The sequence below is a fragment of the Brassica oleracea genome, chromosome C7, assembly GCF_000695525.1.
Source record: "Brassica oleracea var. oleracea cultivar TO1000 chromosome C7, BOL, whole genome shotgun sequence".
NCBI classification, from domain to species: domain Eukaryota; kingdom Viridiplantae; phylum Streptophyta; class Magnoliopsida; order Brassicales; family Brassicaceae; genus Brassica; species Brassica oleracea.
Window position 1 is genome coordinate 40,590,676 of NC_027754.1, and position 12,795 is coordinate 40,603,470.

The 12,795-nt window shown below is 27.2% G+C and overlaps 3 protein-coding genes and 1 pseudogene across 3 annotated transcripts; all 4 read right to left on the minus strand.

The window, feature by feature from the left end:
• Nucleotides 1-1,820: 1,820 nt before the first annotated feature.
• On the minus strand, nucleotides 1,821-2,317 carry LOC106305506 (putative defensin-like protein 307). Its single transcript, XM_013741876.1, has 2 exons — nucleotides 2,224-2,317; nucleotides 1,821-2,103 (listed from the first exon to the last, which is right to left on the minus strand). The coding sequence occupies exons 1-2, from the start codon at nucleotides 2,270-2,272 to the stop codon at nucleotides 1,865-1,867; spliced, it is 288 nt and encodes a 95-aa protein (XP_013597330.1). The 5' UTR covers nucleotides 2,273-2,317; the 3' UTR covers nucleotides 1,821-1,864.
• A 2,435-nt stretch (nucleotides 2,318-4,752) lies between these two features.
• LOC106305508 (putative defensin-like protein 307) lies at nucleotides 4,753-5,249 on the minus strand. Its single transcript, XM_013741877.1, has 2 exons — nucleotides 5,156-5,249; nucleotides 4,753-5,035 (listed from the first exon to the last, which is right to left on the minus strand). Exons 1-2 carry the CDS (start codon nucleotides 5,202-5,204, stop codon nucleotides 4,797-4,799), a joined length of 288 nt encoding a protein of 95 aa, XP_013597331.1. The 5' UTR covers nucleotides 5,205-5,249; the 3' UTR covers nucleotides 4,753-4,796.
• Nucleotides 5,250-6,719: 1,470 nt separating this feature from the next.
• LOC106303295 lies at nucleotides 6,720-7,434 on the minus strand (annotated as a pseudogene).
• Nucleotides 7,435-9,724: 2,290 nt separating this feature from the next.
• LOC106305561 (putative defensin-like protein 307) lies at nucleotides 9,725-10,172 on the minus strand. Its single transcript, XM_013741927.1, has 2 exons — nucleotides 10,100-10,172; nucleotides 9,725-9,981 (listed from the first exon to the last, which is right to left on the minus strand). The coding sequence occupies exons 1-2, from the start codon at nucleotides 10,146-10,148 to the stop codon at nucleotides 9,725-9,727; spliced, it is 306 nt and encodes a 101-aa protein (XP_013597381.1). The 5' UTR covers nucleotides 10,149-10,172.
• Nucleotides 10,173-12,795: the final 2,623 nt, after the last annotated feature.

Below are 12,795 nucleotides of genomic sequence, written 5' to 3' on the forward strand. Positions count from 1 at the left end.
GTATATTTTATATTTTGAATTTTAAAAAATGACTATAAATTACTAAAACTGTTAAAAATCTCACATTCAAATTTTGCGATCCATGGTTTAAAATTTTTGTTATGACAAAATACAAATAATTACAAAATCATATAAGTAAAAGTCTAATTTAATTAATCATTAAGATTTAAAATATATATGTATATATATCATTCTAAATTAAACTATAAACCATATTGAATAAATAAATATTTTAGTTTCAAAATTTACTTTGTTTAATTTTTTTTGATAAAAGTTTTGAACTAACATTTATAATTTTTTTTAAAATTATCAATTACTAAAATTATTAATCCCAGAATAAAAATTTTGTTATCTGTAATTTAAAGTTTTTGCTATTAAAGATACACATGATCAAAAAAAATATATGAGTAGAAAGCATCATTTAAAAAAAATAGACATTAATATTAAAAATATTCTATGTATGTTAATCTCATTTAAATTTAATTACATATCCTATCAAATTTTTTAAAAAAATTGTTTGGATTAATAAAATTGATTTATACGTTCGCACCAATTTAATTTTATATGTAATAGTTACTGACTTTTAATTATTTTATATATATTTATTATTTCATAATATGTAAGAACATATAATATATAAAATAATTTATATATATAATGTTTATCCCGCGCAAGGCGCGGATCTTAATCTAGTTACCTTTTAAAAATATGATAAGAGTTTTATGCGCACATCGATGCTTGTATAGTTGTATTTCTTATAATTGTGTATAATTAATAATTAGTTAATATAAAAAGTTATTAAAAATATTATTTATAATTTGATATTTTATATCATGAAACTTTAAAACACTATTGTTTTGTAACTTGTTTTACATAATTATTTTATATGTATATTAATTTATCGTTAGTAATTAATAAATTTCAAAAAATTTGGTACAAAACATTATTGTGCTTATTTCACTGATTTACTTTTAAGAAAATAAAGTTGTAAATTTAATGTGATATGATTTTAAGTTGTATTACTCTGATTTAAATTATTTTATATTTTCTATGAAACAATTTATGAATATTGATACTTTGGGCTCATTTGAATACTCGAAAAGAAAATCTATCTACGGACTGCACCTTTGAGGATTAGTATGAATCTTTTCATAGGTCTAGGATGCCCTAAGTTAATATATATATTTATTTTATTTTCTATTTGAATTTAAAATTTCAAAATATCCATTTTGCATTAACTTTTGATGATTTCTAAATGGTTTAATCCATCTTTTATATGTTTCAACTTTTATTTTAGTGTTTTTTATAATTCAAATTAGCTAATATTTTCTTGTACTGAATTCACAAACATAAGAACATCAATAGTAAACTAACAAACATACAACAAAATAATATAATTTTGTACTATTCGTAGTTTATTTTTATTAAACTAAACATTCATTTTGGTCATTTGTTTTCTCTTTAGAGGTTATTTTTCTGACAAAAGTTTTTAATGCTATTATAGGTATTTCTTTTCTTATAGATCCGCTTTATTTCATCGTATGTCTAACTATAAAAATGAAAAATATCCTATATCCGTCTTGTTGAATAGATTTAGATTCTAGATTTATTTGATCTAAATGTTATTGAAAACTTAAATTAACTTAGTATCAACTTAATTATAGTGATATTTGTATAAATAAATATGCTTTATTTTTTATTCATGTTAGAAAATAATTTTGATTTAGTGGTAAATCTATTTTTTTTTAAATTTAAAATTTTGCATAAAATAAATTAATTTATTATAATATAATTTAAAATAGAAAGCTTCAATATTTTTAAGGAACTTGTTTTATATTAGTAGAATGTAATCTCTTTGTAAACTCTACATAGGAGGTTTGCGACAATAACAAAAGTTTAAAATACAAGCATAAGCTACTTCTCCTTTTGCCTTGCAATAGTCAAAGCAAGCAGCCACGCCACAGTTGGTATTATCAGGTAATGCCCTATACTTGTCAGGAGGGCATTCACAAGTACCATTAAAACAAACGGGTTTTGAGGATGGACATGTGACTGAAGCACAATCGGAGTTCTTCGCACAAGTACGTGCCAGAATCGGTGTACCTGTACAAAATCATGTATATTGACGTTGTATGTATTAATGTATATATATAATAATGTAACCTGCTGATGAGGTAGATGAATAATTTATTATAATAGAAAAATACAACTTCATTTACTCACACGTTGAAAGAAGTGGAATACCAACGAATATCAAAGCTGTTTTCTCCATTTTTTGTTGTGCTAGTTAGTCTCTTTTCTTTTTAAATGACTACATGATGTGCTGACAGAAACTATTTATAACTGTTAGAAAATAAGAGTTTTCTAACCATGAATAATATGTTATTTCTTTCACTTTTAAAACAATATGTTTTATAATTGTGTTTCATTGCTTAATAATTTCTTTCTTTTCTTTTGTGAAAGGTCAATATTCTTATTTATTATCAGCTAATATCTTAGCTAATACATCAACCGTATCTGATAAATTTTAATGTTAAATCATGTACTTAAGAATTAGTATCAGTGTCCAATTAATGTACTACTCTGAAATCCCCTATATATTATTTGTGAAACATTACAACTTTTTTTTGTAGCCACATATCATCACTAGGATGATTCTTAGAATTATTAGAGAAATAGGTTGGTTCATCTAATTATATAATAAGTTTTTTTATTAAACTAACCATAAATTCATTATTAATATCATTTATTACTTCCGTAAATAAAGATTAAGGAATTGTCTGATGTGGGTAAAGTATATATGACAATTAATGATTTTGAATAATAAAGATCTGATAAAAAAAGTATCTTCTATCAAATTTGTTTAATTTAAAACTATTAAAAGAATTTTTTTTAAACACAATAACCATATTATAAAAATTTAGATTTTTCAGTATATTTTATATTTTGAATTTTAAAAAATGACTATAAATTACTAAAACTGTTAAAAGTCTCACATTCAAATTTTGCGATCCATGGTTTAAAATTTTTGTTATGACAAAATACAAATAATTACAAAATCATATAAGTAAAAGTCTAATTTAATTAATCATTAAGATTTAAAATATATATGTATATATATCATTCTAAATTAAACTATAAACCATATTGAATAAATAAATATTTTAGTTTCAAAATTTACTTTGTTTAATTTTTTTTGATAAAAGTTTTGAACTAACATTTATAATTTTTTTTAAAATTATCAATTACTAAAATTATTAATCCCAGAATAAAAATTTTGTTATCTGTAATTTAAAGTTTTTGCTATTAAAGATACACATGATCAAAAAAAATATATGAGTAGAAAGCATCATTTAAAAAAAATAGACATTAATATTAAAAATATTCTATGTATGTTAATCTCATTTAAATTTAATTACATATCCTATCAAATTTTTTAAAAAAATTGTTTGGATTAATAAAATTGATTTATACGTTCGCACCAATTTAATTTTATATGTAATAGTTACTGACTTTTAATTATTTTATATATATTTATTATTTCATAATATGTAAGAACATATAATATATAAAATAATTTATATATATAATGTTTATCCCGCGCAAGGCGCGGATCTTAATCTAGTTACCTTTTAAAAATATGATAAGAGTTTTATGCGCACATCGATGCTTGTATAGTTGTATTTCTTATAATTGTGTATAATTAATAATTAGTTAATATAAAAAGTTATTAAAAATATTATTTATAATTTGATATTTTATATCATGAAACTTTAAAACACTATTGTTTTGTAACTTGTTTTACATAATTATTTTATATGTATATTAATTTATCGTTAGTAATTAATAAATTTCAAAAAATTTGGTACAAAACATTATTGTGCTTATTTCACTGATTTACTTTTAAGAAAATAAAGTTGTAAATTTAATGTGATATGATTTTAAGTTGTATTACTCTGATTTAAATTATTTTATATTTTCTATGAAACAATTTATGAATATTGATACTTTGGGCTCATTTGAATACTCGAAAAGAAAATCTATCTACGGACTGCACCTTTGAGGATTAGTATGAATCTTTTCATAGGTCTAGGATGCCCTAAGTTAATATATATATTTATTTTATTTTCTATTTGAATTTAAAATTTCAAAATATCCATTTTGCATTAACTTTTGATGATTTCTAAATGGTTTAATCCATCTTTTATATGTTTCAACTTTTATTTTAGTGTTTTTTATAATTCAAATTAGCTAATATTTTCTTGTACTGAATTCACAAACATAAGAACATCAATAGTAAACTAACAAACATACAACAAAATAATATAATTTTGTACTATTCGTAGTTTATTTTTATTAAACTAAACATTCATTTTGGTCATTTGTTTTCTCTTTAGAGGTTATTTTTCTGACAAAAGTTTTTAATGCTATTATAGGTATTTCTTTTCTTATAGATCCGCTTTATTTCATCGTATGTCTAACTATAAAAATGAAAAATATCCTATATCCGTCTTGTTGAATAGATTTAGATTCTAGATTTATTTGATCTAAATGTTATTGAAAACTTAAATTAACTTAGTATCAACTTAATTATAGTGATATTTGTATAAATAAATATGCTTTATTTTTTATTCATGTTAGAAAATAATTTTGATTTAGTGGTAAATCTATTTTTTTTTAAATTTAAAATTTTGCATAAAATAAATTAATTTATTATAATATAATTTAAAATAGAAAGCTTCAATATTTTTAAGGAACTTGTTTTATATTAGTAGAATGTAATCTCTTTGTAAACTCTACATAGGAGGTTTGCGACAATAACAAAAGTTTAAAATACAAGCATAAGCTACTTCTCCTTTTGCCTTGCAATAGTCAAAGCAAGCAGCCACGCCACAGTTGGTATTATCAGGTAATGCCCTATACTTGTCAGGAGGGCATTCACAAGTACCATTAAAACAAACGGGTTTTGAGGATGGACATGTGACTGAAGCACAATCGGAGTTCTTCGCACAAGTACGTGCCAGAATCGGTGTACCTGTACAAAATCATGTATATTGACGTTGTATGTATTAATGTATATATATAATAATGTAACCTGCTGATGAGGTAGATGAATAATTTATTATAATAGAAAAATACAACTTCATTTACTCACACGTTGAAAGAAGTGGAATACCAACGAATATCAAAGCTGTTTTCTCCATTTTTTGTTGTGCTAGTTAGTCTCTTTTCTTTTTAAATGACTACATGATGTGCTGACAGAAACTATTTATAACTGTTAGAAAATAAGAGTTTTCTAACCATGAATAATATGTTATTTCTTTCACTTTTAAAACAATATGTTTTATAATTGTGTTTCATTGCTTAATAATTTCTTTCTTTTCTTTTGTGAAAGGTAAAATATTCTTATTTATTATCAGCTAATATCTTAGCCAATACATCAACCGTATCTGATAAATTTTAATGTTAAATCATATGTACTTAGGAAAGAGTATCAGTGTCCAATTAATGTAATACTCTGAAATTACCTTTTAAAAATATGATAAGAGTTTTATGCGCACATCGATGCTTGTATAGTTGTATTTCTTATAATTCTGTATAATTAGTTAATATAAAAAGTTATTAAAAATATTATTTATAATTTGATATTTTATATCATGAAACTTTAAAACACTATTGTTTTGTAACTTGTTTTACATAATTATTTTATATTTATATTAATTTATCGTTAGTAATTATTAAATTTCAAAAAAATTGGTACAAAAAATTCTTGTGCTTATGTCGCTGATTTACTTTTAAGAAAATAAAGTTGTAAATGTTATGTGATATACTTTTAAGCTGTATTACACAGATTTAAATTATTTTATATTTTCTACAGAACAATTTATGGATATTGATACTTTCGGCTCATTTGAATACTCGAAGAGAAAATCTATCTATGGACTGCACCTTTGAGGATTAGTATGAATTTTTTCATATATTTGGGATGCCTTAAGTTAATAAATTTTTTTATTTTATTTTCTATTTAAATTTAAAATTTCTAATTATCCATTTTGCATTAACTTTTGATGATTTCTAAATGGTTTAATCAATCTTTTATATGTTCCAAATTTTATTTTAATGTTTTTATAATTCAAATAAGCTAATCTTTTTTTGTACTGAATTCACAAACATAAGAACATCAATAATAAACTAACAACCATACAACAAAATAACATAATTTTGTACTATTCGTAATTTATTTTTATCAAAGTAAACATTTATTTTGGTCATTTTTTTATTTTAGAAGTTATTTTCTGACAAAAGTTTTTAAATGCTATTATTGGTATTTTTCTTCTCAAAATGGTTCAGATCTGTGGAAGTCTCTTTAGTTAAACGGTTTGATTAATGTTTATTAATGTTTCTACACTAATAGATCTGGGGTTCAAATCTCAGAAATGTAAATTAACCAGACGTGGTTTAAAAAATGGTTCAGATCAAATTCACAATTTTTCAGTTCAGATTTAGTTTGAATATCGGGTTTGTTACAAAAATTGATTTTTCTTTTCCAGTCATAAGTACCAAACCGACCATGAATCCAATGTTACAAGAACACATGTCTTGGTACTAAATAAAAAGTTCGATATTCATTTCCAACAATCCACGAGAGATTAGTTCAAAGTATTACCGTTTACAACAAGAACCAGAAAAAGTCTTTAGTCTTTACTTAACTGCATACCTCAAGGTTGAGCCGGAGCCACAGGTGGAGAAGTTTGTTGTTGCTGCCGGGGAGATTCAAAGCGTCTTGGTTCATGTACGTCTTCATCCTTAGATGATGGCGGTTTTGGTGATTCAGACAAGTGAACTCTAGCAAACTCATCAACTACTTTCCTCTTGTCTTCTTCCTCAGCCATACCAACTTTCTCTTTCGCCTTCTGTCCAACTTCTTCCGCGGCTTTAGCCACTTTGTTGAAAGCTCCGGTGACCCACGTGGCGCCCGTGAGGACGTACCGGTTCTTCATTATAGCCGAACCCGCATTGCTCACCGTCTGCCCAGCTGCGGCGATTGCTCATTTGGTTTTCTCCAAGACTTGGTGCTTGTGATCAACTTCCCTGACTTTATCACCCACCACGACTGTTCCCGTGTTGATCTTGTCAGTGAAACCGAGTTTCTTGTCAAGAGATGCGACTTTGGCTGATGCAGTGGATGTAAGCTGGTGTTTCTCCTCGACGCTTTTGGCTTTGGCGATTGCGTCTTTTCCTAGAATGAAGCCCTTTGCGAGCATGCTGCTGACTACATCTTCGGCTTTTCTCAAGACGGATTCACCTGCCCTGAGAGATTTGCTGCTATCCTTGCGTTCCTGGAGAGGGAGAGATGAAATGGTAAAGAGTTTGCATCTCAAGATAGATGATGAATTAAGAGCTTACCAAGGAAGCTAAAGCTTCAGGAGATAGTTAATGTTCTTAGCAATAGTGATCATGAATAAAAAATAGTATGTATTATTTTTGTTCATATATGATGAATTCAAGAAAACGGTTAATGCTTGTAATGATTAAAATTAGGGGATCCATAAATAAGTGATGAAACATATAGACACATCTCAAGATATAGACACATTTCATATGTGTTCATCATATTAGTCTGAATAATTTTTGAAATTATTACATTAAAACCGGTATACATTGAAATGAATTTAGAGAAATAATGAGTAAACCAAAAATATTGTTTTGAATGTATCTTTCTGATGACAGATTGCAACTGTGATGTAACGAAAGCTTCTAGGGACATAACTAGATCCGTTGATTCTAAGAATATCTAGAAACTAGGACTTGTAAATACTATTCACAATGCTTAATCAAAAGTTCTTTAAGGTTTGAGAATACTCTTCTCATTGGTTTACAGAAACATCTTTAGGAAAACTACTTTTATTAATCAAATCATAATTTTCACACAGTCTTAAGCCTAGACATTAAAAATCTTAAAAATCCTAAAACATTAAAAATAATTATCTAAATAATAAATAAAACGCTAAATACTTCTCCGCATCAAACTGGGTGATCTTTTATGTCCGTACGCAGATATTTAGGCTATGAATGTTTCAAGCGGTTTACCTATACCGCACTGCGGGACAAAAAAATTGTCGCCATTCAACTTGGTTTTCTGTTTGTAAATATTATTTATTAGAAAAAAAAATAAATATAAAAAGTAAAGTGCGGTACAAGGATAACAAAGGAACGCACGGAACGCACCTAGAGAAAAGAAGAAACCAAAAGGGTGTGTTCTCTTCTACTGTGCAAGAGAACTTAACCTTTTTTTTTTATGGTTGACTATTACACAAACTTTTAAATATATATATATCTCAGTAACAACATATTAAATTTCATATCCTATTCATAATATGTAAATAGGTGTGGCAAGTGAGTTGGTGGGGTAATAACTTTATTTTTTCATTTCAGTTTCTTTTTTAATTTCATTTCTTCAGCTTATTAAATATAAATGTTATTTTAGAAATTTAAAATGCAAGAATAAAATGTGTTCATGCCTATCTACAGTTTTTCAGTTTTGAGATATATGATCCACTAATATAATTGATAGGATGTAAACCCGAATCAAAACTCATTTTTAGGTTCGGTTTGGTTTGGTTACGTATAAATGCGCCCAGGTCTAGTTACAATTTTAAAATTTGACAATATAATATTTAAGATGAAGAAATATGTGAATATGATTTACAAAGGTTTTCAAATATATATAAAAAATTATAAAGTAAATAGAATAGTTGTTTAAATTATATTAGTATCACTAATATTTTAATTTTTAATTTAATATTTTAAACTAGTGCAATTAAATTTTTTAAAAATAAAATAATTGGCTATAAATCTCAATAATAGCATATTAAACTTCATCTTTCAAATATATAAAATAATTTTTAATATAAAATTTAGTTTTAAAAATCATATTACTATAAATATATTATATTTATCCCGCAGTTACACTATTCATCACACATGTCACTATTCATACTTTGTCTCGAATCGCTTATTTTAGACAAACCGCACTTGTTCCGCATCATGTGTTTCTCTTATACAAACCGCAGTTAAACCGTACCACAGTACTCAATCCGTTTGTCCCGCACCGCTCAACCCGCTGCTACCATTCGGAGCCTTAGTATTATCTTTCTATTGATATATTATACGCATGATTTGGTCATGTATGAAAAGAGATACGAAGGTTTCAGCTTCAGTCGAATTGTTGAGAAAACTAATAGTACGTTGAGAAGGAGATGAACAGTAATGTGACATATGTCACTCTTTTAAATCTGAGTAATTCATATTTTTTAGATAATAAAATAAGTTTGTATGTCTAAATTTAAAAATGAAAATTCTTATATATTCATCTTGTTGAATAGATTTAAAATCATGGAAAGTAAGGGCCAAAAAAAAGAATAGATTTAGAATCAAGATTTATTCGATCAAAATGTTAATGCAAACTTAAATTATTTAATATCAACTAACTATAGTGATATTTGTATAAATAAATATGTTTTATTTTCTATTCATGTTAGAAAATATTTTTGATTTACTGGTAAATCTTTTTTGTTTAAAACTTAAAATTTTGCATGAAATAAAATAATTTATTCTGTTACAAAAAAATAAAATAATTTATTATAGTAAGATTTAATATAGAAAGTTTCTATATTTTAAGGAACTTGTTTTTTATTAGTAGAATGTGACTTCTTTGTAAAATCTACAGAGGAGGTTTGCGACAGTAACAATGGTTCAAAAGACAAGCATAAGCTACTTCTCCTTTTGCCTTGCAATAGTCAATGCAAGCAGCCACACCACAGTTGGTATCATCAGGTAATGCCCCATAATTTTGAACAGGGCATTCACAGTCAGTGTCCACACAAATGGATTGTCCATGTTTTCCTGGACATTTAAGTCCAACACAATCAGAGTTATCAAAGCAAGTTCGTTGTTCATTTTGTGCCAGAATCGGTATACCTGTACGAAATCATGTATGTTGATGATATATGTATGTATCTATATAATAATGTATCATGCTGATGAGGTAAAAGTATAATTAATTACAATAGAAAAATACAGTTTGATTTAAACTCACATGTTGAAAAAAGTAGAGTACCAATGAATATCAAAGCTGCTTTCTCCATTTTTGTTGTGGTAGTTAGTCTCTTTTCTTTTTGAATTACTAAATGATGTGCTTGCGGAGACTATTTATAACTGTAAGAAAATAAGAGTTTTCTAAATTCTAACCATGAATAATATGTTATTTCTTTCACTTTTAAAACAATATTTTTATAACTGTGTTTCATTGCTTAATAATTTATTTTGTGAACGGTCACTATTTGTCATTTATAATCATCTAATATCTTAACTAATACATCAATCGTATCTGAAATTTTTTAATGTTAAATCATGTACTTTGGAAAGAGTATCAGTATCCAATATACTATTTTGTAATTATTTTTAAAAAATATAATAAAGTTTTACCCGTACATCCATCCATACTTATATTTTTTTTAATTGTGTAAAATTAGTTAATATGAGAAATTATTAAACATATTATTTATAATTTGATATTTTATATCATAAAAATTTGTAACACTACTTTTTGACTTGTTTGAATAATTAGTATATTATAGTTTATATATTTTATATTAATTTATCTCCTCGTTAGTAATTAATAAATTTCAAGCTTATTCTCCTATATTTGGTATAAAATTTATTGTGCTTATTGTGCTTATTTCGCTAATTTATTTTTAAGAATATAAAGTTGTAAATGTTATCTGATATAATATTACTCTATATTACATTGATTTAAATTATTTAATATTTTTCTATCAAACAACTATAGATATGATTTTCACTTTCGGTCCATCCGAATACTTGAATAGAGATTAGTGTATGTGTATCTATAAACTACAATTCCATTTAAAGATTAGTCTATTTCTTCTCACATGCATGTAATATCCCCAGGTTAATCAGAAATAAAATATTTCTATTTTATCTTCTATTTAAATAAATATAATTATTTGAGATTATCTCACCCATTATCATTAACTTATGATGATTTCTACATGGTTTCCATCTTTTATATGTTTCAAATTTTATTTTATTGTTTTTATAATTGAAATAAGCTAATCTTTTCATGTATTGAATTCACAAACATAATAACATCAATAGTAAACTAACAACCATACAATAAAATTTTATTTTAATGTTTTTTCAAACAAAAAAAACATACAATAAAATAACAAAATTTTGTACTATTCGTAATTTATTTTTATCAAACTAAACGTTTATTTTGGTAATTTTTTCTCTTTAGAGGTTATTTTTCTCACAAAAGTTTTTTATGCTATTATAGGTATTTATGTTAGATTCGGGTTTAATTATGGGCTTCCAACTTAAAACCAATTGGTGATTAGTGGATTGACCCTAACCCTTTATATATTACTTAACGTCCCTTAGAATTCTCGATGTGGGACATATATCCCTAATACCCCTCCTCGAGATGATGGCTCTTATCGGCCAGAAATCTCGGAACTTTAGGACATTTATACTCAGTCGAGCGAGTGATATCTTGCATATTTGCATTGTTTTAAGCTTCAATTTTGTACATAATGATCATATAGAGTAAGAGTTTAGCATCTTTAGGATCCATTTTGCATTCATATGTCTTAATTAGGTATTAGAGTGACCTATGGAGTGATTGGAGGTGTTTAGAGACATGGGAGTTAAAGAAAAGATGAAAATGAAGTTTAGTTCGAGTCAAGCCAGTTCAACTTGGGGAGAACCAGTGCGGGTTAGTTTACCCGCGTCGAGATGTCGAGAAGAACAGAATGAAGAACTCCAACGCGGCTTGGAGCAACGCGGGGTCGAGTACCCGCTCGCACAAGCTAGAAGAATACGATGTTACGACGCGGGAAGATGACGCGGGTTGGTATCGATCGTCTCAACCCGCGTCACGAAGAAGCGGGACTGAGCCACGCGGGACGGAGCCACGCGGGATCGACTACCCGCGCGCATGACGAGAGAGTAGCCTCGACAGTCTGACACGGGACGAAGGCCGCAGGTTCTATTACCCGCGCGCATGACGGGAAAGATCGGCAACAGTCTGACGCGGGACGAAGGCCGCGGGTTCCACTACCCGTGCACATGAAGCAGAAGATCGACGACCATCCGACGCGGGTGGTGTGACGTGGGGTATGCCCAGTCGCTCCAACCCGAGTCGATATTTATCCTAAGTCGAATTTTAATATTTTAAGGGCTTTTAAGACTTTTTAATGGAAACCATTAGGTTTTCCAATGACATATAAATACTCTTGTAATCCCAAAGTTGGGATCATCTTGTTTTCTCTATCTAATCACAAAGAACTTTTAGGTGAAAGATCTTATCTTGAACATTTTCTCTTGTGATTGTTTGATTATTGGGATCACTAATCATGATTAGCACCAAATCATCATTGATTCTTGGGCTCATCATGAAGAGTAGTGAGTAGTCTTCTTTGGATTCATGGGTTAGGGAGACTAAGGGTGATTAAGCTAGATCTAAGGTGTTTTAGTATAGATCTATCTTGTTCCTTGCTAGTAGAGTGTCTTTAATGCAACTCTAGAGTTGGCTTCTCTAAAGTTTAGCTCTAGGCATTTCATGCCTGAAAGGTGTTTGATGAAATGTCTGAACCAACTCTCCTAAGCTTTTAACATTATTTACCAAAGAGATTTGTTGTTAAAGGTGTTAAGATGGCTAGTAGACTTGAGATTAATGATTACTTAGATAACATTCAACCTAAGAGATTT

Excerpts from the sequence above, each read along its gene's own strand:
- LOC106305508 (XM_013741877.1), bottom strand. The coding sequence starts at position 5,204 with ATGGAGAAAACAGCTTTGATATTCGTTGGTATTCCACTTCTTTCAACG. Across the intron at positions 5,036-5,155 it reads TATTCCACTTCTTTCAACGT|GTACACCGATTCTGGCACGT; the intron begins GTGAGTAAATGA and ends GATTTTGTACAG.
- LOC106305561 (XM_013741927.1), bottom strand. The coding sequence starts at position 10,148 with ATGGAGAAAGCAGCTTTGATATTCATTGGTACTCTACTTTTTTCAACA. Across the intron at positions 9,982-10,099 it reads TACTCTACTTTTTTCAACAT|GTATACCGATTCTGGCACAA; the intron begins GTGAGTTTAAAT and ends GATTTCGTACAG.
- LOC106305506 (XM_013741876.1), bottom strand. The coding sequence starts at position 2,272 with ATGGAGAAAACAGCTTTGATATTCGTTGGTATTCCACTTCTTTCAACG. Across the intron at positions 2,104-2,223 it reads TATTCCACTTCTTTCAACGT|GTACACCGATTCTGGCACGT; the intron begins GTGAGTAAATGA and ends GATTTTGTACAG.